The sequence below is a fragment of the Ambystoma mexicanum genome, chromosome 7p, assembly GCF_040938575.1.
Source record: "Ambystoma mexicanum isolate Mex_15411 chromosome 7p, UKY_AmexF1_1, whole genome shotgun sequence".
Taxonomy (NCBI): Eukaryota; Metazoa; Chordata; class Amphibia; order Caudata; family Ambystomatidae; genus Ambystoma; species Ambystoma mexicanum.
Window position 1 is genome coordinate 898874243 of NC_090939.1, and position 27625 is coordinate 898901867.

The window sequence follows — 27625 nt, forward strand, 5'->3', positions numbered from 1 at the left end:
AGCGGAAGAAGAAATTGCGCATACTTTTACTGAACTTTGTAGGTGACGTGCTTTGGAAAGGCATGACACTTGCAGTGTGAATGTGTTACGGTACAAGTGAAGTGTTATACAGGAGTGACACGGTTACATGATGGTGGCTTGGATGCGATTGGTGGATGCGTGTGTCACTATTGAATAGTAGCGAATGAGGTAGTGGTGGAGCAACAGTAGTGGAAAGGGAAGAGGGACTACTCCTGCGTTGCTGGGGCACGGCCGTAGCGGTTTTTGTGAAAGCACACATGCTACATTGTCCTCTTCTCATCAAGCTGTGCAATGGAAAAGGGACTGTGGGATTTGTCCAATCAGGTGCTCGGGGTGTGCATCACAGGAAAGGGCGTCAATATTTTGTTACATTACTCTGTGTAGTGATGGTGGCGGGCAGAGATGGCCAGACGCATTGTGTTGGTAGTCGGTGATGAGTTTGTGGAAGATCTGTTCCACTATGCTGTCGAAAAAGGCTGCCATTGCGATTTTGACTTGGAAGCAGTGGACGCTTTGTGGTGCTGTGGCGATGTGCGCAATTTCGGCGGTCTCATTGCAGAATATCGACGAGTGGGCACTTTTGCAAATGTGTATGTTGTGGTCGTGCATTATGGATCGTTCCATTTGGGTTTCATGCTTTGTTCCTGTGTGTACCGTCAACTCAAGAAGTTGATGAAAGCAGTGGAGCACATTTTTCCCATTGCCAAGGTGCTTTTCTCATTTATCCCACCACAAATAGTATGGGACTATTCCAATGATTGTTGTCACCAGCCAGAGGTCGGAAAGGTTCTAATCAACCGAAGCATGTATGACTTCTTGAGTGCTACTGGGATGTTCTCCTGTCATAACGACAACATTGGGTCTCGATAAGTACACCTTTTCAATGCTAATGGAATTTCTTTGTCAACCAGTATCAATTTTATTTTGTTTTCCAATATACAGGCTGCGCTGAAGACCTTACTGTAAGCATGTGAGTTCAAGTACAAAACTGAAACACACTTATTAAAATGCAAACAAATGTGTTTTTAAGGAAGCACCTTCAGAGCCTCCACTACTGACGAGGTGCCCTATCCTGGTTGAAATGTATTCCTCCACTCCTTCGCGCGCACAGCTCGAAAAGTCTGCGGACATCGCGGCAGTTGCAGGGTTGTACGTGTAACATACACCCCTTTTGGAGATGGTGCCCATAGCATTGGGCCTGTGTAGGACACAGAATTGGTAAATAAGGTTTTTGGGTGTGGATGGCACGCACAGACTGTGGTACAAAGTGTATTTGTCGAGCGAAATGCAGAGGGTGCAGTTATGGCTGTGTGTTTCACGAGCCGCAGCGTCTGGTTTGTGGGGGAGTTGTAAATACATTGATTGACAGTGAATGGAAGACAGTGTGAAGTGGTTGTATAGAGTACCTACAATGAAGTGATTCATTTTGGTTTGTCAGTGTGAAACTTTGGTGATGCACAATCACAACCCTATTATTGTTCTTCATTGTGGAGCGAAAACTGCAGACCATTTAACACAATTTTTAGTGCTGTTTGCACTGAAGGAGGCACTTGGACAGGTCATGCGTCTGTGAGCGATCGTCAGCATACATTTTCTGCCACTACGCAGACATCCATGTCACCGGGTTATTTTTCAATTGGTCTGGAAATGGAGAAAGTGCAATACATTACTAAGAAGTCTATTTGTGCCATTTTACAACTTGTGGCAATGTCGTACTTTAGAAATGGGAATCTGACGTTTCACAGCACAAAGCTTTTTCACCACAAATAGCGTTCTGCTTAATATAACTGCATTGCCGATTTAGCACATCCTACATAAATTGCATTGCTGCCTTATTTGGAAGTATAGGAAGAATGTTTGTGGTAGGTGTAGCGCACTTCAGCTCTTGAAACCGCATTGTCACATGCACAACAATCTCTTTTAACAGCAAGGCTTTTGTACCAGAATCCACTACAGTATTTTCCATAGTACTCCGGCTCCTTTTATGTAGCGCACAATCTGTGGAGCGTATATGATGTGCTGTGCCCTCCTTCCTTTTATTGTCACTTCCATTGTTGAACTCTGAAAGGAGCTTTGTTTAGTTACCTTTTTTACATTTCCAGTGCATTTCTATTTCTTTTGGTCTTGTAGCACACAACACCGAAGGAACGAAAGACAAGGGCTAGTATGGAAGGGCGAGCACCTACAGGGATACCATAGGGGACGTGCAGAGAGAGGAAAATGTTGGGTGGCCCTCATTTCAATAGACACCACTCATTGACATGCTCCCGGACGAAGTATACCCAAGCACTTCAAAGTAACTTCCCTCTGTAGAGTACCGCGTAGCAGTACATATACATTACAATGGCCCTCATTACGACCCTGGCGGAAATCGAAAAACGATGGCGGAAATGCAATACCGCCATCGAATAGCGCTCGGTGCGACTATGACCCGTCACCGCAAAGTACGATGCCATTAGCGACACCGTAGTGAACGCCAACGCTAACTGCACCAAGCACGCGCGCGCGCGCCATGCCAAACCGTAAACACCACCATGGCGCAAGGGTACGCCAATTCCGACCCTAGCGGACATGTACCTAACGCCATCAAGCATGGCGGAATGCACCATTCCGCCATGGTGAGAAGTACGGCATCGCGAATCAACCGTAAACGGCCCCACTGAGTGCCCGTACACCGCTCCCTGCCCACAAAGTACAACTCCCCGTAGGTGCAATGAAGTCACAATGCAACCATTGAAATGTACACGTCACCCATGCATGCCAACGAACAAAAGAAACACAACAGGGGCCAATGGGAGCTGCAGGGCACAGATGGCACGAATACAGAAGCCATCCCAATGGACATGACCACAGTCCCCCACCAAGAAACGCACGCAAACACAGGCACCTGTGACCAGCAATATTCCGAAAATCACATCATTCCACCAGTCCACCTGGCTGACCGGCATCTGGCACACAAAACCCAATCCCCCGCCCCTGAGCATGACAACATTGGGCAGCCCCCATCCCTGACCTCACGGGCTTCGTAGGCAAACGCGCCCAGTACAGTACCACGCAACTAAACTCCGAAGCTGGAACCCAGTGCAGATCTCCTCACAATACATCGCCCCCCAAATAGGCATATGCCACATCACTTGCAAAGAAGAACGCTACACGGGCCAAATCAGAATAGAAATTTAATGCACAACAAAATCACCAAGCCCATACAGCCATCAGGCCATGAACTCCAAAACACATTTCACCATTGTGGGCTGCATCCGCAAGAAATGACCAGCCACTACTTGTGTGATGCCCTGTTCCCTCATGGTACACAGAGCCACATTCACGTACGAAAAGGCAACATGGAAGCGCACAGAACCGCAGGGCCGTCCCAATGTGGAGGCACTAGTCCAGCTGAAAGGCCGAAATGTTGCTCCGAGCCACCAGTACTGCGTAAGGGCATGTGGCCCATTGGCGATCGTCCCATAAGATCGTAATGCTGCTCCACTGATTAACACGAAGCAGCAGGTGTCGGGAGTAAAACCCATCTGCAGGAGTGGCATACAGATGGCAGTGGCAAAAGGGGAGGAGATACCTGTCAACCAAAAGAAAAGAAAAAGGACAGAATGGCCATCAGTACTACATTCCAACAACTCACTGCAATGATCACACTAAATCCACAGCCACATGCATGCTAGCCCACTCCAAAGGTCCATCACCACCCAAAAACCACTTGCGACTCATAACTATCTATGTCGAGGTGTAAACACCATCACAAACGAGTGTACCTGTGCATGCGCGTGTGAAAACAGAATCCATCTGATGGGATTGGTAACGTGCATGGACACAAGTGTCTGAGGGCGCGTCGAGACAGGGAGGGCTCAACAAGGCCAGATAGACGATGGTCCCACTATGGCAGCCCTGCATCACATAGCGTAGGGGAGGCGGATAGATCCCAAGAAGCCCTGTACATGGCAAACTCTGTATCAAATCACCTGCCCATGCATCCATTCATCATTCCCTCATCCCGGGATTAAAACGCCTGAATATTTACTCACATAACATTAGAAATATCCATTGAGTCTGTGCGTTATGCAGCCTGCAAAATCCACAGTGCCCCAGCCCGTAATTCCAGTGTAGTGAAGTAACATGTATATGGGAACGTCCGGCCTCATCGCCCACGTCGCTATTGCGCATCCCAAACTATTCATATCAATCATTGCATTCTCGCCATGGCCCCTGTCCCAAGGACATTGAACAATAGAACGTTATATTTGCAGTCAGACCTGTGGGCATCTCCTCGCCGCTAGCTGAAAACCGAAAGCGCCGCCCTACGAATTCCTCATTTGCAACATCACGTCGAAGAGGCATCTGTGGCCGTTTGAATACACTAATTAATCCATCGAGTGCGGCTGTGTGTGAAAATGGCAACTGCCTTCACCCACGAATGGGACGCCCCGCCCGTCGTTGCAACTCGGTACAGTGATGAATGAGGGACCACCGTTACTCGAGTACTACGTTCCACTGACCCTTCACAACTCTGTTCGCGACTGCACAGATAGTATGTGAACCAATGGGACCACAGCAGAATGAACATATCAACCAATGTTACACGGCCATCGGGTACAAATACATGATTGCAATAGCAAGATGCCATTCCACGAATTGCAGCGTTGTGCGCGGGACGTGCTCGGCCAAAGGGGAGAGCAGTTTGCACAGGTGGAATGAATCACCACAGGTGGAGGCCATTCAGCCTGAAAACACATAAATTGCACAGCCAGTCTCCTCCCACAACCACACCGAAATGCTACCGGCAGGACTCGCGATGTTGGCCCTGGGGGACCTGATAGCACTGCAAGTACTCCAACTCCAAGAAGAAGACGAACACCAACTACAACCGGCCGCACGGAGGAGACGCAGGAGGAGGAGGAGGCCAAGGCAGGGCCAGCAAGGGCCGCCAGCACAGCCACTACCACCACGCAGGCAGCCCGCAATCCCACGCCTCCGAGCACATCCGTTCAACCTCACTGATGAGCAGATCCACACCCTCTACCGTCTGGACCGGGACACCATAGCCGCCATTGTGGACATGACACAGGCTGACCTTGTCAGCATGATAGATAGCCCAACCGCCATCCCACCCCTACTGAAGGTGGTGTCTGTACTCCACTTCCTGGCCACAGGCACCTTCCAGCACACAGTCGGACAGTTGCATGGCATTTCTCAGCCACTGTTCTCACGGACACTATTGCAAGTGCTCGATGCCCTCCTGCAGCACGCAGACGACTACATCTCCCTACCACGCTCGGAGCAGGAAATTACCAACACAAAAGTGGGATTCCATGCACTTGCCGGCATACCGGGTTGCATTGGTGCCATCGACTGCACCCATGTGGAATTGGTCGTCCCACATGCCATGGAGGCCCAGTACCGCAACCGAAAACAATTTCATTCTCTGAATGTACAAATGGTGTGTGACTCCAACAGGATCATTACACATTGTTGTGCCCGATTCCCTGGATCAACCCATGATTCTATGGTCTTGAGGAACTCTACAATACCACGCTACATGGAGCGACACGCAGGGAACAGATCCTGGCTACTCGGTGAGTCTCATTTCATGCATGATAATGTGGGGTATGTGATTCGGCAATGACCTGGCAGGAAGGGGGGGGGGGTGTGCGTACGTAGCAATGGCATTCCACATCATACGTTTCTCGTCCACATACAGGTGATGCTGGATATCCACTGAAGAGATGGCTCCTCACACCAGTCCGGAACCCACGGGACCAGCATGAGGAGGACTACAACCATGCCCACTCACGTACCCGTGTAGTCATTGAACAGGCATTCGGCCTACTGAAGGGTCGTTTCCGCTGCCTCAGCAGGTCTGGCGGGGCACTCCTGTACCGCCATGAGAAGGTTGCAAAGATGGTGATGGCATGTGTCATGCTCCACAACATGTGCGTACGTAGAAATGTGCCCATGCCCCCTGACGCAGAACTGCAAGCACCTGATGATGGTCATGATGAGGGTGGGGATGTGGCAGCACCTCAAGGAGTCTGCGAGGCACCGGAGGGCCGTGACATTCGTCAGCATCTCATTGATGTATGCTTCTAGCACTCACGCCTGGTGGCTGATACATGGACACGGGACTCGTGGCACTGTGTGTGTCTGGGACATGCACAATATGGACTGTACGCCTATGATGGCCTAGTACACAAAGATCAATGTCCACACATCTCATTGGTTGATCGTGCACTTTTTATGGCATATGTGATATCATGTTGTACACCCTATCGACCCGCCACCCAAGTGAGCCCAACACACCCCCTCCACCCTCCTACCTCCCCCCCGAACACCAGTGTCCAAAGATGCTCATTGTCAGTGGGCAGTCGCTATTGCAAGCCCCCTCTGCGGGTATCAGGGGCACCCCTGCCTGTGGAGCGCAGGTTCCTCCCAGATCTACGTTGGGGGCTGCCCTGGACGGAACTTGCAACGGATGATGTCTCTGCCTGCTCACGTCCATGCATGTCCCTAAGGGTTTGCGAGAGCTCAGTGAGCACACGGCGCACTGCGGCAAGTTCGGCACATACGTCCTTGGACGTCGCATGCAGTTCCCCCCTCAGGCTCTCGGTGCTTCTCTCCATTTGGACTCTCAAGCTCTCGGTGCTACTCTCCATTTGTGCCCTTAGTGTCTCTGTACTCCTCTCCATTTCTGCCCTAAGTGTCTCAGTTGATGTTTCTATGTCTGCCTTAGTGCCCCCACATTCATCGGCATGGTCCTTGAGGAGCGTGGCCAGTTGCTGCTGTTGCACGATTAACTGGTCGAGGGACTGTTGCCTCTGCTGGGCCATGGCCATTTGCGGGGGTGTCACAGAGGGGCTGTTGTCCTCATGTTGCCTTGCCACAGGGCTTGTGGGGGATGGCCAGTCGTCGTCTTGTGGGTGCCCCTGCGTGGTATCCTCATGTTGTACGGGATGGGACAGACAGGGGGATTGGGACAGGTCATGGATGGATCTGACTTTGACATCCCCGTCTTCTGTGTCGGAGCATGCTGCCATCAATGGGGTGTCACCTATGGTGCTGCTGCCACCGGAGGCAGTGCCTTCTGTGGCATCCGTTGGGGGGACCTGTGGTGGTGGTGTTGTGGGCATGCTGGCTGCTGGGGTGCCTGTTGATGTTCCCTCCTCTGTGCTGCCACCTGATTTGTGCTGCTGCCGTGTCTTGATGCGTGCAGCTGAGGTGGAGGGTCTTTGGCCGTTGGTCTTGGCCCTCTTTGCAGGTGTGCTGGTAGGGGTGTCCTGAAGCTCGTCGTTTGGATCGGACCCTGTGGTGGAGTAAAGGAGGGCGAGGGTTATTGATGGGTCTGTGGGAATTGGAATGGCATTGTATCACATGCATTGGGGTGGTACCTGAGGGTGATTTGGGTCGGGGCCTTGGAGGTGCTTTCATTTGTGTGTGGAGTGAGGGTGCAGTTGTTTGGCAGCCTGCAGTTAGGGTGTGCCTGCTGCACGTGTAGTGCGTGTTTTAGGGGTTTTTAATTATTTATGTATTTATTGTGGGTTTTAACGTGCGCCATCAGGCCGATGTGTGTGGACGTTCTCCTGGACATGTGTTTCTGTTGCACTATGTGGACGCATGGTACTTCACATGGATGGACTTTGTGGATTTGGCATTGTTTTATTTGGCCCACCTACCTGAATCTTCGGATGTCTGCACTCCTTTCTCCATCCCTCCGACTCCCTCTATGCTCTCCATTCCGATGGTGGAGGCACAGATTTCTTCCCAGGGGGTCAACTTGATGGGTGATTCAGGACCTCCCCCGGTGGCTGTGGCAATGTTGCGGTTGGCAGAGAGTATGCTGCGGACGCGTATCCGCAGGTCGTCCCATCGCTTACGGCATTGCTGTGGGGTGCGGGGTGCGGTCCCCACCGCACTTACCCGCTGTGCCACCAGAGCCCATATGGCCTTCTTGTTTGCAAGTGCCGTCCTGGTCATTTGCGTGCAGAAGACGACGGCAGCATTCTCCTGGAGGGTCTCTGTTAGCACGGTGAGTTCCTCACGGGAGAAGTGGACCTGCCGCTTGCGGTCGCACGCTTTTTTCGCTACTTTTCCCATTTTTCTTGGTTTCGCTAGGGTGGATGACGGGTTGGGGTGTGTCTCAGGGTAGTGTTTTTAGTGGTTGTGTGGTTTTAGTGGTTTTATAGGTGTACGGCGGGATGTTTCCCGTTCCGGGCCCATGTTTTGACTTCCGTTTCCGTATATTTCCGGTCACCGTACTTTCCGGTAGGCGCACACTGCGGTGTCCGCTGTGATGGGTGGCGGTATTGCACCTAGGGCGCCGTACGGCGGCGGTGTGGGCCGTTTTGGGGTCATTTCCGCCATCGCGGACTTTGCACTTCCGCCATGCCGTGGTGCTCGTGCCCGATGGGTCGGAATGGGCCGCACTTTGCTCCTTCGTGCAATGGCGGAAACGCTATTTACGCTGTGGCGGTCCGGTCAGTCACTTTCCGCCAGGGTCGTAATGAGGGCCAATGCCCTTTTTGCAGGTAAGGTCCTTAGCAGAGCTTATGGTTTGCAAGGGTGTTGTAAAGCTCCGGTGCCATATATGAGTGTCTGGGTTGTGGGCCGCAGTCTATGTGGAGAATGCTGTACATGAAATTACCCTACTGCATTTTTGGCAGGGTAGTACCCTTCCTACTGTCCTCTTAGGCTTACATTGCTGTTCTCGTCACATGCGGTACGGACACTTCATGGTACGTTATTAGCCGTAGGACTAGGATGCACGGACATGACTGATTTATCAAATAGAAGACTGCTTATAACAAGGAGAGACGCAGCTTCAATACGTGCAAGAGGAAGGCAATTCTTAAGCGCGACCCATACAGCTACACTACTGTTTTAAGCAACAGTAATATTGTTTGCTCTCCGAAGAATGTGCTGCTTACGTACTTCTGTTACAAACATGCACTGCTATGTTGGTGACCAAGCCGCAACAGCTTTTCCATTTTGCAGACTCACTACAAACTGTTACACCTGCAGGTAAACGTCACCTCCAACTGTACGACCCGCAGGCGAACCTTTCACACTTTCCAGCCCAGTGCTCAGTGCAGACACAGTGTGTCTGTTTCACGAGTCATGGAAAGGCAAGCAGCACATCAATCAAAATATTGTGACATTTAGCACACCCAGCGTACACTCGCGGTTGCTGTTACTTGTTTTCAAGTGGGCCTCATACAGGCAGCTGTGGTGCAGGGACCAATTGGTAGGTTTGCAGAGCAACCTAAATAGTCTTAGGGAGTACTGGAAATGCAGTAGACATACCGTATGAATCCGTAGAGCTGCAGACAGGGGCGTTCTTACCAGCACACAGAGGATGCCTTAGGCATGCACATAGTTGTACAACGGTTAGGCGTGCGTTCCCACAAGCAATTAAAAGTGCTTCCGCACTTACGGCCATGCAGCCAGTACTCTAGTCCTACGGATACCTTCATTGTGATTCCATATACGCCGGGCTGGTGCAGTCTGCATAGGAAACCTCCACGTTGCTTATCTGCAGCTATCTCGGCTAATAATTTGCGGCACAGAATCACCATGCTATGTTAACACAAAAAGAAACGCCATGCAAAGTCTCACCAACAATTAACATGCACACCTTTCATTTGTCAGATACACCAAAACTATTAGGCAAGGGAAGGGGTAGCACAAATGGATACATACAAAGGGGAATTTGGTCTTTCTACAAGTTCATGAGGACGGCGGACATGCTATCACTGACAAAACGTTCTTAAGGGGACGTTATGGTGAAGGTGCGGTACTACAAACATATCACATTTACTGCTGACACTTTGCTAAAGCAATGTTCCCGTTACTGTACCCTACTAAAAACCTATGAAATTCACTAACAAAAAACATTAAAGGGACGTTATGGTTAAGTTGCGCAACTAATAGCCTATGAAATTCAGTGAAAAAACATTGTTGAAGGGATGTTATGGTTACAAGTAAAACCGGAAACCCCCTGAAATTCGCCAGTTATGGAAGGCTAAGCAACCATAACTCGCGCCACCACCGTGCACTGCTAAGACTAATACCCATGACATCAAAGATGACATCACAAATGTCATTCATGACATCACTGATGACATCACATGTGCATTTATTTTTTTATGAACAGCCTCTACAAGGGATTGTCATTATAATGTTGGCAGAAAAATGTAAAAAAATCATTGGAAGAAGTATCATGCACCAAATAGTTCATTAGGTGACACTTTGCTATTAACACCATTGTGTGACTGACTTCATTCCAGTACATGAACAAACTCCTATACAAATGTAGGCATTCTGTGCATCATGCGCCATAGAGCTGCAATATTCAAAACCTCACTATGTTGGATAGTAAAATGATGAATCCTTTCGTTTCAGAGTTTTGTGCACTGTGACACATGTAATAAGTACCTAACAATGCCTCCCTTACTTCATAATTGTACTACTACACAAAAAACACAAAGAGACCACAATGCATACAAATATGAGCATATACAGGGAAAGTAAAGTAAGCAAAAAACCAGCAGCATTACCAGAAAGTGTTCGTAACCTAAGTACTTCAGTTCATGCACAGACATGATTGCTGTGTTTTAAGGCTGCTTCTTCCCCAATGTATATGTATTGTATGATGTGAGTGAATTCTAAGGAAAGTAGTGTAAGTACACATGAGAAGAGTAGGGTGTCCAAACATAGTACCTTTTGCATTTTTACTTCCTGACTGTTACTGAAGAAAACCATGTGCTGTAGATATGTTAGTGAACTACAAAGAAAGGGTAGCCAGACATGTGATATCATCAGTGATGTCATGAATGACATTTGTGATGTCATCTTTGATGTCCTGGGTGTTAGTCTTAGAAGTGCACGGGGGTGGGGCGAGTTATGGTTGCTTAGCTTACCATAACTGAGAATTTCAGGAGGTTTCCGGTTTTACTTGTAACGTCTCTGTAACTACGTGTTTGCACTGAATTTGATAGGTTTTTAGTAGCTCAACTTAACCATAACGTCCCTTTAAGAATGTTTTTTGTTAGTCAATATATATATATATATATATATATATATATATATATATATATGTGTTGAAAAAAGAGGAGAGGGGCGCACTCCAGTTCCCTGCACAGTAAACCTTCTCAGCCACAGGTGTTCTCCTCCGACCGGTTTCTGTGCCAATACACGTCATCAGGGAGGCTGTCTTAACTTGCAGCTCACAGCAAGTGCAGGTGTTAACACTTAGTGAGGATTCTGCTGCAAGGACTTCTGGTAGCTGTAGTCATCAGGTTTGCAAGGAACAGACTCACACCCAATCCCACAGTGGGGAAAGGGGGGGAGTAGCCTACAGTGAGGCACTCCAAAGTTGGGCATAAATTACCCCGGTGCAGCACCCTATTAGATTTCTGAAGATTCCACCCTTCAGAAAACTTACAAATGTGTTGAAAAAAGAGGAGAGGGGCGCACTCCAGTTCCCTGCACAGTAAACCTTCTCAGCCACAGGTGTTCTCCTCCGACCGGTTTCTGTGCCAATACACGTCATCAGGGAGGCTGTCTTAACTTGCAGCTCACAGCAAGTGCAGGTGTTAACACTTAGTGAGGATTCTGCTGCAAGGACTTCTGGTAGCTGTAGTCATCAGGTTTGCAAGGAACAGACTCACACCCAATCCCACAGTGGGGAAAGGGGGGGAGTAGCCTACAGTGAGGCACTCCAAAGTTGGGCATAAATTACCCCGGTGCAGCACCCTATTAGATTTCTGAAGATTCCACCCTTCAGAAAACTTACAAATGTGTTGAAAAAAGAGGAGAGGGGCGCACTCCAGTTCCCTGCACAGTAAACCTTCTCAGCCACAGGTGTTCTCCTCCGACCGGTTTCTGTGCCAATACACGTCATCAGGGAGGCTGTCTTAACTTGCAGCTCACAGCAAGTGCAGGTGTTAACACTTAGTGAGGATTCTGCTGCAAGGACTTCTGGTAGCTGTAGTCATCAGGTTTGCAAGGAACAGACTCACACCCAATCCCACAGTGGGGAAAGGGGGGGAGTAGCCTACAGTGAGGCACTCCAAAGTTGGGCATAAATTACCCCGGTGCAGCACCCTATTAGATTTCTGAAGATTCCACCCTTCAGAAAACTTACAAATGTGTTGAAAAAAGAGGAGAGGGGCGCACTCCAGTTCCCTGCACAGTAAACCTTCTCAGCCACAGGTGTTCTCCTCCGACCGGTTTCTGTGCCAATACACGTCATCAGGGAGGCTGTCTTAACTTGCAGCTCACAGCAAGTGCAGGTGTTAACACTTAGTGAGGATTCTGCTGCAAGGACTTCTGGTAGCTGTAGTCATCAGGTTTGCAAGGAACAGACTCACACCCAATCCCACAGTGGGGAAAGGGGGGGAGTAGCCTACAGTGAGGCACTCCAAAGTTGGGCATAAATTACCCCGGTGCAGCACCCTATTAGATTTCTGAAGATTCCACCCTTCAGAAAACTTACAAATGTGTTGAAAAAAGAGGAGAGGGGCGCACTCCAGTTCCCTGCACAGTAAACCTTCTCAGCCACAGGTGTTCTCCTCCGACCGGTTTCTGTGCCAATACACGTCATCAGGGAGGCTGTCTTAACTTGCAGCTCACAGCAAGTGCAGGTGTTAACACTTAGTGAGGATTCTGCTGCAAGGACTTCTGGTAGCTGTAGTCATCAGGTTTGCAAGGAACAGACTCACACCCAATCCCACAGTGGGGAAAGGGGGGGAGTAGCCTACAGTGAGGCACTCCAAAGTTGGGCATAAATTACCCCGGTGCAGCACCCTATTAGATTTCTGAAGATTCCACCCTTCAGAAAACTTACAAATGTGTTGAAAAAAGAGGAGAGGGGCGCACTCCAGTTCCCTGCACAGTAAACCTTCTCAGCCACAGGTGTTCTCCTCCGACCGGTTTCTGTGCCAATACACGTCATCAGGGAGGCTGTCTTAACTTGCAGCTCACAGCAAGTGCAGGTGTTAACACTTAGTGAGGATTCTGCTGCAAGGACTTCTGGTAGCTGTAGTCATCAGGTTTGCAAGGAACAGACTCACACCCAATCCCACAGTGGGGAAAGGGGGGGAGTAGCCTACAGTGAGGCACTCCAAAGTTGGGCATAAATTACCCCGGTGCAGCACCCTATTAGATTTCTGAAGATTCCACCCTTCAGAAAACTTACAAATGTGTTGAAAAAAGAGGAGAGGGGCGCACTCCAGTTCCCTGCACAGTAAACCTTCTCAGCCACAGGTGTTCTCCTCCGACCGGTTTCTGTGCCAATACACGTCATCAGGGAGGCTGTCTTAACTTGCAGCTCACAGCAAGTGCAGGTGTTAACACTTAGTGAGGATTCTGCTGCAAGGACTTCTGGTAGCTGTAGTCATCAGGTTTGCAAGGAACAGACTCACACCCAATCCCACAGTGGGGAAAGGGGGGGAGTAGCCTACAGTGAGGCACTCCAAAGTTGGGCATAAATTACCCCGGTGCAGCACCCTATTAGATTTCTGAAGATTCCACCCTTCAGAAAACTTACAAATGTGTTGAAAAAAGAGGAGAGGGGCGCACTCCAGTTCCCTGCACAGTAAACCTTCTCAGCCACAGGTGTTCTCCTCCGACCGGTTTCTGTGCCAATACACGTCATCAGGGAGGCTGTCTTAACTTGCAGCTCACAGCAAGTGCAGGTGTTAACACTTAGTGAGGATTCTGCTGCAAGGACTTCTGGTAGCTGTAGTCATCAGGTTTGCAAGGAACAGACTCACACCCAATCCCACAGTGGGGAAAGGGGGGGAGTAGCCTACAGTGAGGCACTCCAAAGTTGGGCATAAATTACCCCGGTGCAGCACCCTATTAGATTTCTGAAGATTCCACCCTTCAGAAAACTTACAAATGTGTTGAAAAAAGAGGAGAGGGGCGCACTCCAGTTCCCTGCACAGTAAACCTTCTCAGCCACAGGTGTTCTCCTCCGACCGGTTTCTGTGCCAATACACGTCATCAGGGAGGCTGTCTTAACTTGCAGCTCACAGCAAGTGCAGGTGTTAACACTTAGTGAGGATTCTGCTGCAAGGACTTCTGGTAGCTGTAGTCATCAGGTTTGCAAGGAACAGACTCACACCCAATCCCACAGTGGGGAAAGGGGGGGAGTAGCCTACAGTGAGGCACTCCAAAGTTGGGCATAAATTACCCCGGTGCAGCACCCTATTAGATTTCTGAAGATTCCACCCTTCAGAAAACTTACAAATGTGTTGAAAAAAGAGGAGAGGGGCGCACTCCAGTTCCCTGCACAGTAAACCTTCTCAGCCACAGGTGTTCTCCTCCGACCGGTTTCTGTGCCAATACACGTCATCAGGGAGGCTGTCTTAACTTGCAGCTCACAGCAAGTGCAGGTGTTAACACTTAGTGAGGATTCTGCTGCAAGGACTTCTGGTAGCTGTAGTCATCAGGTTTGCAAGGAACAGACTCACACCCAATCCCACAGTGGGGAAAGGGGGGGAGTAGCCTACAGTGAGGCACTCCAAAGTTGGGCATAAATTACCCCGGTGCAGCACCCTATTAGATTTCTGAAGATTCCACCCTTCAGAAAACTTACAAATGTGTTGAAAAAAGAGGAGAGGGGCGCACTCCAGTTCCCTGCACAGTAAACCTTCTCAGCCACAGGTGTTCTCCTCCGACCGGTTTCTGTGCCAATACACGTCATCAGGGAGGCTGTCTTAACTTGCAGCTCACAGCAAGTGCAGGTGTTAACACTTAGTGAGGATTCTGCTGCAAGGACTTCTGGTAGCTGTAGTCATCAGGTTTGCAAGGAACAGACTCACACCCAATCCCACAGTGGGGAAAGGGGGGGAGTAGCCTACAGTGAGGCACTCCAAAGTTGGGCATAAATTACCCCGGTGCAGCACCCTATTAGATTTCTGAAGATTCCACCCTTCAGAAAACTTACAAATGTGTTGAAAAAAGAGGAGAGGGGCGCACTCCAGTTCCCTGCACAGTAAACCTTCTCAGCCACAGGTGTTCTCCTCCGACCGGTTTCTGTGCCAATACACGTCATCAGGGAGGCTGTCTTAACTTGCAGCTCACAGCAAGTGCAGGTGTTAACACTTAGTGAGGATTCTGCTGCAAGGACTTCTGGTAGCTGTAGTCATCAGGTTTGCAAGGAACAGACTCACACCCAATCCCACAGTGGGGAAAGGGGGGGAGTAGCCTACAGTGAGGCACTCCAAAGTTGGGCATAAATTACCCCGGTGCAGCACCCTATTAGATTTCTGAAGATTCCACCCTTCAGAAAACTTACAAATGTGTTGAAAAAAGAGGAGAGGGGCGCACTCCAGTTCCCTGCACAGTAAACCTTCTCAGCCACAGGTGTTCTCCTCCGACCGGTTTCTGTGCCAATACACGTCATCAGGGAGGCTGTCTTAACTTGCAGCTCACAGCAAGTGCAGGTGTTAACACTTAGTGAGGATTCTGCTGCAAGGACTTCTGGTAGCTGTAGTCATCAGGTTTGCAAGGAACAGACTCACACCCAATCCCACAGTGGGGAAAGGGGGGGAGTAGCCTACAGTGAGGCACTCCAAAGTTGGGCATAAATTACCCCGGTGCAGCACCCTATTAGATTTCTGAAGATTCCACCCTTCAGAAAACTTACAAATGTGTTGAAAAAAGAGGAGAGGGGCGCACTCCAGTTCCCTGCACAGTAAACCTTCTCAGCCACAGGTGTTCTCCTCCGACCGGTTTCTGTGCCAATACACGTCATCAGGGAGGCTGTCTTAACTTGCAGCTCACAGCAAGTGCAGGTGTTAACACTTAGTGAGGATTCTGCTGCAAGGACTTCTGGTAGCTGTAGTCATCAGGTTTGCAAGGAACAGACTCACACCCAATCCCACAGTGGGGAAAGGGGGGGAGTAGCCTACAGTGAGGCACTCCAAAGTTGGGCATAAATTACCCCGGTGCAGCACCCTATTAGATTTCTGAAGATTCCACCCTTCAGAAAACTTACAAATGTGTTGAAAAAAGAGGAGAGGGGCGCACTCCAGTTCCCTGCACAGTAAACCTTCTCAGCCACAGGTGTTCTCCTCCGACCGGTTTCTGTGCCAATACACGTCATCAGGGAGGCTGTCTTAACTTGCAGCTCACAGCAAGTGCAGGTGTTAACACTTAGTGAGGATTCTGCTGCAAGGACTTCTGGTAGCTGTAGTCATCAGGTTTGCAAGGAACAGACTCACACCCAATCCCACAGTGGGGAAAGGGGGGGAGTAGCCTACAGTGAGGCACTCCAAAGTTGGGCATAAATTACCCCGGTGCAGCACCCTATTAGATTTCTGAAGATTCCACCCTTCAGAAAACTTACAAATGTGTTGAAAAAAGAGGAGAGGGGCGCACTCCAGTTCCCTGCACAGTAAACCTTCTCAGCCACAGGTGTTCTCCTCCGACCGGTTTCTGTGCCAATACACGTCATCAGGGAGGCTGTCTTAACTTGCAGCTCACAGCAAGTGCAGGTGTTAACACTTAGTGAGGATTCTGCTGCAAGGACTTCTGGTAGCTGTAGTCATCAGGTTTGCAAGGAACAGACTCACACCCAATCCCACAGTGGGGAAAGGGGGGGAGTAGCCTACAGTGAGGCACTCCAAAGTTGGGCATAAATTACCCCGGTGCAGCACCCTATTAGATTTCTGAAGATTCCACCCTTCAGAAAACTTACAAATGTGTTGAAAAAAGAGGAGAGGGGCGCACTCCAGTTCCCTGCACAGTAAACCTTCTCAGCCACAGGTGTTCTCCTCCGACCGGTTTCTGTGCCAATACACGTCATCAGGGAGGCTGTCTTAACTTGCAGCTCACAGCAAGTGCAGGTGTTAACACTTAGTGAGGATTCTGCTGCAAGGACTTCTGGTAGCTGTAGTCATCAGGTTTGCAAGGAACAGACTCACACCCAATCCCACAGTGGGGAAAGGGGGGGAGTAGCCTACAGTGAGGCACTCCAAAGTTGGGCATAAATTACCCCGGTGCAGCACCCTATTAGATTTCTGAAGATTCCACCCTTCAGAAAACTTACAAATGTGTTGAAAAAAGAGGAGAGGGGCGCACTCCAGTTCCCTGCACAGTAAACCTTCTCAGCCACAGGTGTTCTCCTCCGACCGGTTTCTGTGCCAATACACGTCATCAGGGAGGCTGTCTTAACTTGCAGCTCACAGCAAGTGCAGGTGTTAACACTTAGTGAGGATTCTGCTGCAAGGACTTCTGGTAGCTGTAGTCATCAGGTTTGCAAGGAACAGACTCACACCCAATCCCACAGTGGGGAAAGGGGGGGAGTAGCCTACAGTGAGGCACTCCAAAGTTGGGCATAAATTACCCCGGTGCAGCACCCTATTAGATTTCTGAAGATTCCACCCTTCAGAAAACTTACAAATGTGTTGAAAAAAGAGGAGAGGGGCGCACTCCAGTTCCCTGCACAGTAAACCTTCTCAGCCACAGGTGTTCTCCTCCGACCGGTTTCTGTGCCAATACACGTCATCAGGGAGGCTGTCTTAACTTGCAGCTCACAGCAAGTGCAGGTGTTAACACTTAGTGAGGATTCTGCTGCAAGGACTTCTGGTAGCTGTAGTCATCAGGTTTGCAAGGAACAGACTCACACCCAATCCCACAGTGGGGAAAGGGGGGGAGTAGCCTACAGTGAGGCACTCCAAAGTTGGGCATAAATTACCCCGGTGCAGCACCCTATTAGATTTCTGAAGATTCCACCCTTCAGAAAACTTACAAATGTGTTGAAAAAAGAGGAGAGGGGCGCACTCCAGTTCCCTGCACAGTAAACCTTCTCAGCCACAGGTGTTCTCCTCCGACCGGTTTCTGTGCCAATACACGTCATCAGGGAGGCTGTCTTAACTTGCAGCTCACAGCAAGTGCAGGTGTTAACACTTAGTGAGGATTCTGCTGCAAGGACTTCTGGTAGCTGTAGTCATCAGGTTTGCAAGGAACAGACTCACACCCAATCCCACAGTGGGGAAAGGGGGGGGAGTAGCCTACAGTGAGGCACTCCAAAGTTGGGCATAAATTACCCCGGTGCAGCACCCTATTAGATTTCTGAAGATTCCACCCTTCAGAAAACTTACAAATGTGTTGAAAAAAGAGGAGAGGGGCGCACTCCAGTTCCCTGCACAGTAAACCTTCTCAGCCACAGGTGTTCTCCTCCGACCGGTTTCTGTGCCAATACACGTCATCAGGGAGGCTGTCTTAACTTGCAGCTCACAGCAAGTGCAGGTGTTAACACTTAGTGAGGATTCTGCTGCAAGGACTTCTGGTAGCTGTAGTCATCAGGTTTGCAAGGAACAGACTCACACCCAATCCCACAGTGGGGAAAGGGGGGGGAGTAGCCTACAGTGAGGCACTCCAAAGTTGGGCATAAATTACCCCGGTGCAGCACCCTATTAGATTTCTGAAGATTCCACCCTTCAGAAAACTTACAAATGTGTTGAAAAAAGAGGAGAGGGGCGCACTCCAGTTCCCTGCACAGTAAACCTTCTCAGCCACAGGTGTTCTCCTCCGACCGGTTTCTGTGCCAATACACGTCATCAGGGAGGCTGTCTTAACTTGCAGCTCACAGCAAGTGCAGGTGTTAACACTTAGTGAGGATTCTGCTGCAAGGACTTCTGGTAGCTGTAGTCATCAGGTTTGCAAGGAACAGACTCACACCCAATCCCACAGTGGGGAAAGGGGGGGAGTAGCCTACAGTGAGGCACTCCAAAGTTGGGCATAAATTACCCCGGTGCAGCACCCTATTAGATTTCTGAAGATTCCACCCTTCAGAAAACTTACAAATGTGTTGAAAAAAGAGGAGAGGGGCGCACTCCAGTTCCCTGCACAGTAAACCTTCTCAGCCACAGGTGTTCTCCTCCGACCGGTTTCTGTGCCAATACACGTCATCAGGGAGGCTGTCTTAACTTGCAGCTCACAGCAAGTGCAGGTGTTAACACTTAGTGAGGATTCTGCTGCAAGGACTTCTGGTAGCTGTAGTCATCAGGTTTGCAAGGAACAGACTCACACCCAATCCCACAGTGGGGAAAGGGGGGGAGTAGCCTACAGTGAGGCACTCCAAAGTTGGGCATAAATTACCCCGGTGCAGCACCCTATTAGATTTCTGAAGATTCCACCCTTCAGAAAACTTACAAATGTGTTGAAAAAAGAGGAGAGGGGCGCACTCCAGTTCCCTGCACAGTAAACCTTCTCAGCCACAGGTGTTCTCCTCCGACCGGTTTCTGTGCCAATACACGTCATCAGGGAGGCTGTCTTAACTTGCAGCTCACAGCAAGTGCAGGTGTTAACACTTAGTGAGGATTCTGCTGCAAGGACTTCTGGTAGCTGTAGTCATCAGGTTTGCAAGGAACAGACTCACACCCAATCCCACAGTGGGGAAAGGGGGGGAGTAGCCTACAGTGAGGCACTCCAAAGTTGGGCATAAATTACCCCGGTGCAGCACCCTATTAGATTTCTGAAGATTCCACCCTTCAGAAAACTTACAAATGTGTTGAAAAAAGAGGAGAGGGGCGCACTCCAGTTCCCTGCACAGTAAACCTTCTCAGCCACAGGTGTTCTCCTCCGACCGGTTTCTGTGCCAATACACGTCATCAGGGAGGCTGTCTTAACTTGCAGCTCACAGCAAGTGCAGGTGTTAACACTTAGTGAGGATTCTGCTGCAAGGACTTCTGGTAGCTGTAGTCATCAGGTTTGCAAGGAACAGACTCACACCCAATCCCACAGTGGGGAAAGGGGGGGAGTAGCCTACAGTGAGGCACTCCAAAGTTGGGCATAAATTACCCCGGTGCAGCACCCTATTAGATTTCTGAAGATTCCACCCTTCAGAAAACTTACAAATGTGTTGAAAAAAGAGGAGAGGGGCGCACTCCAGTTCCCTGCACAGTAAACCTTCTCAGCCACAGGTGTTCTCCTCCGACCGGTTTCTGTGCCAATACACGTCATCAGGGAGGCTGTCTTAACTTGCAGCTCACAGCAAGTGCAGGTGTTAACACTTAGTGAGGATTCTGCTGCAAGGACTTCTGGTAGCTGTAGTCATCAGGTTTGCAAGGAACAGACTCACACCCAATCCCACAGTGGGGAAAGGGGGGGAGTAGCCTACAGTGAGGCACTCCAAAGTTGGGCATAAATTACCCCGGTGCAGCACCCTATTAGATTTCTGAAGATTCCACCCTTCAGAAAACTTACAAATGTGTTGAAAAAAGAGGAGAGGGGCGCACTCCAGTTCCCTGCACAGTAAACCTTCTCAGCCACAGGTGTTCTCCTCCGACCGGTTTCTGTGCCAATACACGTCATCAGGGAGGCTGTCTTAACTTGCAGCTCACAGCAAGTGCAGGTGTTAACACTTAGTGAGGATTCTGCTGCAAGGACTTCTGGTAGCTGTATACACCTTATTAAGACAGGATGTGGTACTGGACTGGAATTAAGTGTTTGGGAGGGAATGGAGATCAACAAACACACAGATTTGTCAGAGATAAGGTTAAGCAAAGAATAGTAATATATGAGGAAATCAGGAGAACAATAACTTTGTGGGCTAAATTGTAGGGTAGTGTGCATAATGAAAAAGTGAGTTAAAAAAGGAAAATGTAAAAGAAGGAAGAGACCAAGGGGAGGAGTGGAAAATGTGGACACGGAAGGTGCAGGGAGAGAAAAAAAAGTTACAAAGACATGGCAGTAGAGAATGGGGAATTGTAGAAAGTATAGTAAAAGGAATGAAGATTGTAATTCTGTTGTGGTGTTACTGGCAGGGGATGCAACTGCATGCAACATAAACCAATATTTCAGGACTTACCATTTGTTTAGGCACACAGTTCTCTCTTTTGAGGATTACACATGTCACACAAGGCGTCTAATGCTATCAGGGCACAGACAGCATATGCTGCAGTCTCTCTCTTAAAGCCCACCGGCTATGGGGTGATGGCTACCCCCAACCGTCTCAAGAAATCTGTGCAGTATCCCCTCGGGGCTGCAACAATCTTGCTCCCCGCTCTAGGTGGCAACACCCAGGTTAACTCACTACACAAAGCATAGGTACAGCCAAGGGGAAGAGGTGTGCATGCCCATCACTCACCAGGCCACGCCACTGCAGCCTCTGTTGTTTCTGCTGCACTCCAATGTCTCAGCTCGTGCATGAACACAAATATATATATAAATGTATCTCTATGAGCCTCATTACGAGTATGGAGGTAGCCATGCTGTTAAAAGCGGCATGGCTACCTCCATACCGGGTACCAGGTCCGGGTCCCGCAAAAGGGGACTTACTGGGCCATTCCGACCTTGGAGGGCCCGGTAATTCCCATTCTCGGGACCCGGACCCGGTACACCCCCATTCCCATTGAGCCCCGATAGGGCTCAATGGGAATGGGGATGGTGCTAACAACGGGCCCATTAATGACGGGCCTGTTGTTAGCATCCTGGACTGCTAGCGGGACCCGCTAAGGACGCCTGGTCTGACCAGACGTTCCTTAGCGGGTCCGGCAGCAGTCCTCGTAATAGGGCAGCCCGTAATGAACAGTGCCGGTCATTACGTGGCCGCCTGCCTCCTAATGAGGCACTCTATCTAAAGGAAAGCATATAGCCACCACACACTCCCAAGCTAACTCATAGTAAACTATCTCCTTTCCATGCCAGTCGGTCAGTCTGTCGGTGGCCCTGGTGGTTGCAGCAGCATCAGAATTTCTGCGTGGGCACCTTTCGAATAGCCTAGTCCACCAAGCCTTCAGCTGCAGGGGACCAGGTGTGGGGGGGGGGAGGGGAGCGACAGGAACTGGAAAAAAGACATTTCCAAGGAAATGGAAGTAATAAGAAGTAGCGGATTGCGAAAATTAGTGCTCAGCGGGAGGCTGGAAAGTTATTGGGTGAAAAGGTATGTTTTAAACTTTGCAGCATGAAGGGGAGAATAGGCAGAAGCATCTGGGGACATGGCCCATACCCCCCCCCTCAATTCACCCCCCCACACAAACACATTGCCCCAGTGTTCATGCTGTACATGGATCCATGGCCATTGGAAGCCCGTCCCGGGCATCCTCGATGAAAAAGCACAGGTCTCTCCTGTCAGCCAGCACCAGGGATCACCTGGTCCAAGAATGAAGAAGCCCCCGGAGCCGCTCCCAGAACAGAGCCCAAATCCAGAGAGGATGCGCGGAGAAGCTGACCGTGGCCTAAGGGCAAAGTGCTGCTCTGCCTCTGCTGCCACTGGCCCGATATCGGCAAACCCATAACCGTACTCACACATGCTGATCTTCCTGGGCTCTTCCTCTGCCCCTATTCGTTCCCTCCCATCACCTCTGTTCCTCTCTTTCTCTCCCCACGGACGTGGGATGAGCTCATGGTTGCTAAGCAACCCTTGAGAACAGAGAGCATTTGAGACACAGTTGCGCCGGACGACACCACGCCTGCTGCCCAGGTGGAGCTGGCACCTTTTCTGAATAGTTTGTTGTTTTCAACAGGAGTCACCGTCCCCTGTTGAAAACAAGAAACTATTTTACAAAGGAGCAAGCTCCATGCCGGCGGTTGCAGAGGATATGCCAGGGGTTGCAAGGGAGTCACCAGAGTTTGCAGCTGTGAACCCTAGTAGCTCCCCAAATGACGCCCCTCCACTCACCTGGTCTTCCCTTGTTCAATTGCCTCAAGCAATCCTCACAAAATGAATTCACAAATAAATACCGAAGCAATATCTCCAGCCCCCTGACCAATGTCTCCTAGTCATAGTCCCATGGTCGTTAGTCACATATGGACTGGGTTGTTTTCCACACACGAGTTATGTGGTCCCACACGTCTTTCAGGAAATGGCTGAGTGTGCTTTCTTTTTAAACCAATAACACTTAGTGTTGATGATCAGTAACAAGAGGTGGAGGAGGAGTCAGAGAATTGGGGTGTAGAGATGCTTCTGCTCACTTACTCCCCTGCTTGCTCGGTCTCTTACTCGATTGCTTGCTCTCCCTCCCTCACTCAGTCATGCCTTTGCTCACCCTATCAATTTAATTCAATTTAAGCTTGTTCCTGGAACTAGTCCCATAAAAGTTCAAACAGTATTGCAAACAGATTATATTAAAAGCGACAGAAACCAATACAATTCATATGAAACATCAAAACATGCTTTAAATATTCATCAAAATCAAAATGTGAGCCCATAGATTAATAAATATCAATTAATCAAATGTCGGTATTTAGGCAATGCTAAGCCTTATTAATTTTCGGATACAGCTAAGACAGCTGGGACATACAAGGTTTTCTTACTCAAAATAAATACTTCTCTCATGATCCTAATCTTAAAGTTGTTAATAACCAGTTCTAGGCATGTTCTCCTAATTCCCAGATACATTGGACATAAGAACACAACTTGTTTAACTTTTGTGGAGCAAAGTAGATATGTGCTCAATGATCCTGCTGCTCAACCGGAAGTGAGCTCAGCAAATGGAAAACATGAACCCCATCATGTTTTCTCTGCTTCGTTGAGCATGCCCATGGTCTCTTCATGTACATGAAGCATATTGTTCAATACCCTGCCTTGTTTAGCAGGACCCTGCTATAATAAACAGTCCAAATATATAACCTCCATCCCAACTCCCCCGACAGAATGTTGTTCAGTATTATCTTATTGACAATCGTGTTGACTATTAAAGTAATGTTCAAATAGAGATTCTAAGCAATCTGCCATAAAATGGCAGCACCCTGGCATATGATGGTTGATACTCTGGTTGTAGGTTATTTTCATTATCTTAGTCTCAGGTCTCTGGGCCTGCATCCAGCCAATCTTTCCCAATCAGAGTACTACTATTAAACAGGAACATAGAAATATGTGGGTGCTACATTATAGCTAGTTTGTTCCACTGTTCAATCAGTAAGTAAGATATCCTTATAAAGGTGCACACCCTTGGCACTGGTCCATGCCACTAGGACTAGACTGTTAATGCAATTTGAACCCGTAATGTCAAAGTGCTTTATACATGCATACAAGTGGCACAAAATGCAGATATGCCACATATTCAATGTATGGGCACAGGAACTAAAGCAATGGCGTGACACCCAGAGAGAAGGCTAGGGTGGCAATACAGTTTTCCGATTCTAAAGGGAACGGTCCATAAGCCGGATCTGCTCCATTTTGGATTATGTGCAGTTGCCTTCGTATGACTTCTTACTGCTTTCAAACTCAATAAGGACTCAAAGCCCAGATAGCACGGACTGCCAGTTTTGGCTGAACCAAATCCCTTAATGGCCCATCTCAGGGCGTAGTGATAATCATTTGCTCTAATGTGATATGGCATTTTGTGCCCAGGTTATCCTTCCTAGAATGATTATTCTTGCACCCAATTGACTCTACCCTTATGTTGGTACCCACAGTAATAAAGAGGAGGAGAAGTCTGTCTTCTGTAATGGAATACTTTTAGTCCTGCATGTGTATTTAATTAACTAAATGACTAGTTCATTCCACACCTTCTACATCTGCATAGTCCCACGCGCCAGTATGAAATACACTATCACCGTATGCCATGTCTGCCAAAATCACTGCCACGATACCAAGTGGCCCAGAGGGAGCACTGACTCTCACGTGTGGCGCGTGCACCTCCCTATGTTGTCATTGCCCGGTGGCCACCAGTTGCACTCACCAAGTCTTGGTATGACAAGCATATCACAATCAAAATGCCTGGTCCATGATAGCAGCGGCCATTCTGCATAGAGGCTGTTCCTTTGCTGTCATGGGAAGATGGGCTTATTGCTATGGTTACGGGGGCGTTCAGTAAGAGGGGCGGAGGGCATGAGGTAGAGCGTAGCTTCAACCCCACGCCCCTCCCACCTCTCCAAATAGAAAGTCAGATGCAGGCATACACACACGCACTTTAGATGTTGTTGATATATTGATTTCGTTGGCTGTATGACTAATATATTTTTTTATGTATTCTTTGCCTTTAAGGTCCTTTTACTTGACGCAGAAAACAACGCATTTTGCAGTGGTGCTATAGTAAATTCCAACTTTGTCCTGACTACAGCTGAGTGCACCCGTGTCCACAGCCAGTTCAAGGTGGCAACTGGTAAGTGGGAAGGCTACCTGGGGTTCCTGTGCCAGCGCAAAAGTGTGCCTCCTCAATGAACAGCGCACATCACAATACACGTCTCTCTTTGCATTAGAGGAAGCAAACCATGCAGCATTGTTTAGTGATTGCGTAGACAATCTGTATTCATTTGAGCTTGATGTTTAAATCACTAGCAGAAGGCCAACCGGAAGGGTGTACAATCCTGCGCTTTTTAGATTTTTGCTATGGGAAAGGATAGTATTCTCTCTCAGAAAGTGGGCTCTTGTAAGCAGGCCTCACTTTCAGAAAGTTCTGTGCTGAAAAGCATAGTTCACACATGTGCACTTTCCGGGCCATGTCTACTGACACACCATCAGCTGCATTGTAACTAGGCAACATGGCATCTGCAGAGAAACATAGGCCTTACTAAAGCGGTTTGCTGGAACCAAACTCATTCCAATAGCCATGGACCGCTTTTAAACAAACTGGCATCCATCTTTCACATAGATGTCATTGCATAACCTCATTTGTCTGGTGCTGGAGCTTGGACTAAATATAAACAGAAATCTAGATCATGTTTGATATAGTGGCAGATGAGAAATGACAGTTAACATTTTCAAAACCAAACCTGATGACATTTATTATATCCGCTTGGTTTCTAGTGGGCTTTTAGTTGCAGGGCCTGGACGCTTCACACACAACCTATGGTCGGCCTTGCCCAGGATGCTTTGTGTTCTGTGCTGGCTTAAAGGGGTGGGCTGTTAGCGTGTTTGGTAGTTTGCCCTTGTACTTAATTAATGTCTTACTTTTAAAGAACCTTGATTGAACGTTTCTTTTTTTGTGGTAATTATAGTACTATTGTAGCTTTGGATGCTTCCTTGCTGCTCACAGCAATCTTGCTGCTCACAGCAATCTTGCAGAGAAGAGCCCGCGCTTGGCACATGCAACCTTAAAGAGGCAAAGGAGTGCATGTTGTGCCAGTTTCACCTCTATGGTTGAGATCACTGCTGTTCTATTAGCAGTAGTGTGCTGTGGGGTAGAGGTTTAGAAAACACTTCTAATCCCTGCACGCCTGCAGGGCAGTAATCATTTTGTCACTGTAACTAAATTAGCAATATGCAATAATGCTGACCCCCTACCGTGAAATGTACTGTCACTGTGATTTGGCAGAGGTTAGCCATGTCCTCATTTTCATGAAATCATCTTCTGGAGAAAACTTAAATTGCCATTGAAAAAACAAAAACAAGTGAGAGGTTGAACTAGCTTGGAGGGCACAGCTGTGTGAAAGACATATCATTCCCTACACCACATACCACTCACTACACGGCTCACCAATTCAATCAGCCTCTTATTCACCATGCCCTATCGCAGCTGCCTTATAGCACCTCCCCTAGCCCATCATATCAATCTTTCATTCAACTCCTATTGAATTTCTGCACTCAACCCACCAGTTCCCTTAGTTGCCCAGCACAGACACTTACGAACCATCCCTAACCGGCTGACCCCAACATGATTTCCTGCTTCTGCCCCACAGAACCTTCCCCTCTGAAACTAGTACCCTACTCAATTCAATGTCCAATCATATCCTATTCATTGACATATTATTTTGCCCCTACCTACTTTGAATCTGTGTCACACAAGTTTCTTCCTTCAGTTTCTCTCATTTGGATCACGTCCACACGGTGGTCTTCCGGGACGCTTAGGCTGTGTCCAATATGCTCGCACTTTGTTGGTTATCTGTGTTTCTAGCCTTCAGTGTCATTCTGGAGGCATCTTTATTCTCATGGGGATACTCCTGTAATCTTGCATGTTTTCCACAACCCTGCTTTGTGCTCTCCTTGTACCCCACTACATGTTCCCACTCCCTCTCCCATTCTTCCCTATGGGGGACTCAAGTCCTGACAAATGAGGTCCACGATATTGCGGCAACAAAAACATGACCATCATAGGGTACCATCTCTGCACCTTTTCTATACAATCCCCACTCCCAAGCAGGAATAATGAACAAGAAACATACAGTAGACGCACACAGCATGCCCACCTGTTTCACTCCAAGTGAGGAACAAACTGCCCCACAATGCATACACTACTTTAATGTACAATGCAACAGTATCCCCACATCAGCAGCACTCAACACATGTTGGTTGCCGAGGAGGGACTACCTCTACATGGCCATCCCTTCCCACACACCATCAGCCTAGATCAAGGTTCCAAACCGTCAAGGTGCGCAATCTGTCGAAGCAGCTCCTATTGGGTAACCCGTTACCAACCAACCGAGAAGCAATGTCAAAACCCTCATCGCCCATAGACACACAGCGGAATCATGCTCCCTGCACTGAGATGCATCCCAGTCCCAGCCCCTAGACGAAGGTTCCACACCCACACAGCCTCGCTTATATTCCAGAATGCTATGTCCTTCACTCACACGTAAGCATTTCCAACAGAACAGCAATCCTTCACCAGGACTCGCATCCCATTTCGCCTTAACACCACACTATCTACCTTATGGTTATCACTTTGCTCCCCCACCTCTGGACTATGTACAGTAAGTCGTT

At 48.8% G+C, this 27625-nt stretch overlaps 1 protein-coding gene across 1 annotated transcript in view; it reads left to right on the plus strand.

Moving 5' to 3' along the window:
* Positions 1-27625, plus strand: part of PROZ (protein Z, vitamin K dependent plasma glycoprotein) — a 248373-nt gene that overhangs the window by 194388 nt on the left and 26360 nt on the right. The window contains exon 7 of the mRNA XM_069637169.1: positions 24971-25088. Within this exon, the coding sequence (XP_069493270.1) occupies positions 24971-25088 (118 nt within the window). The remainder of the gene's footprint in view (positions 1-24970; positions 25089-27625) is intronic.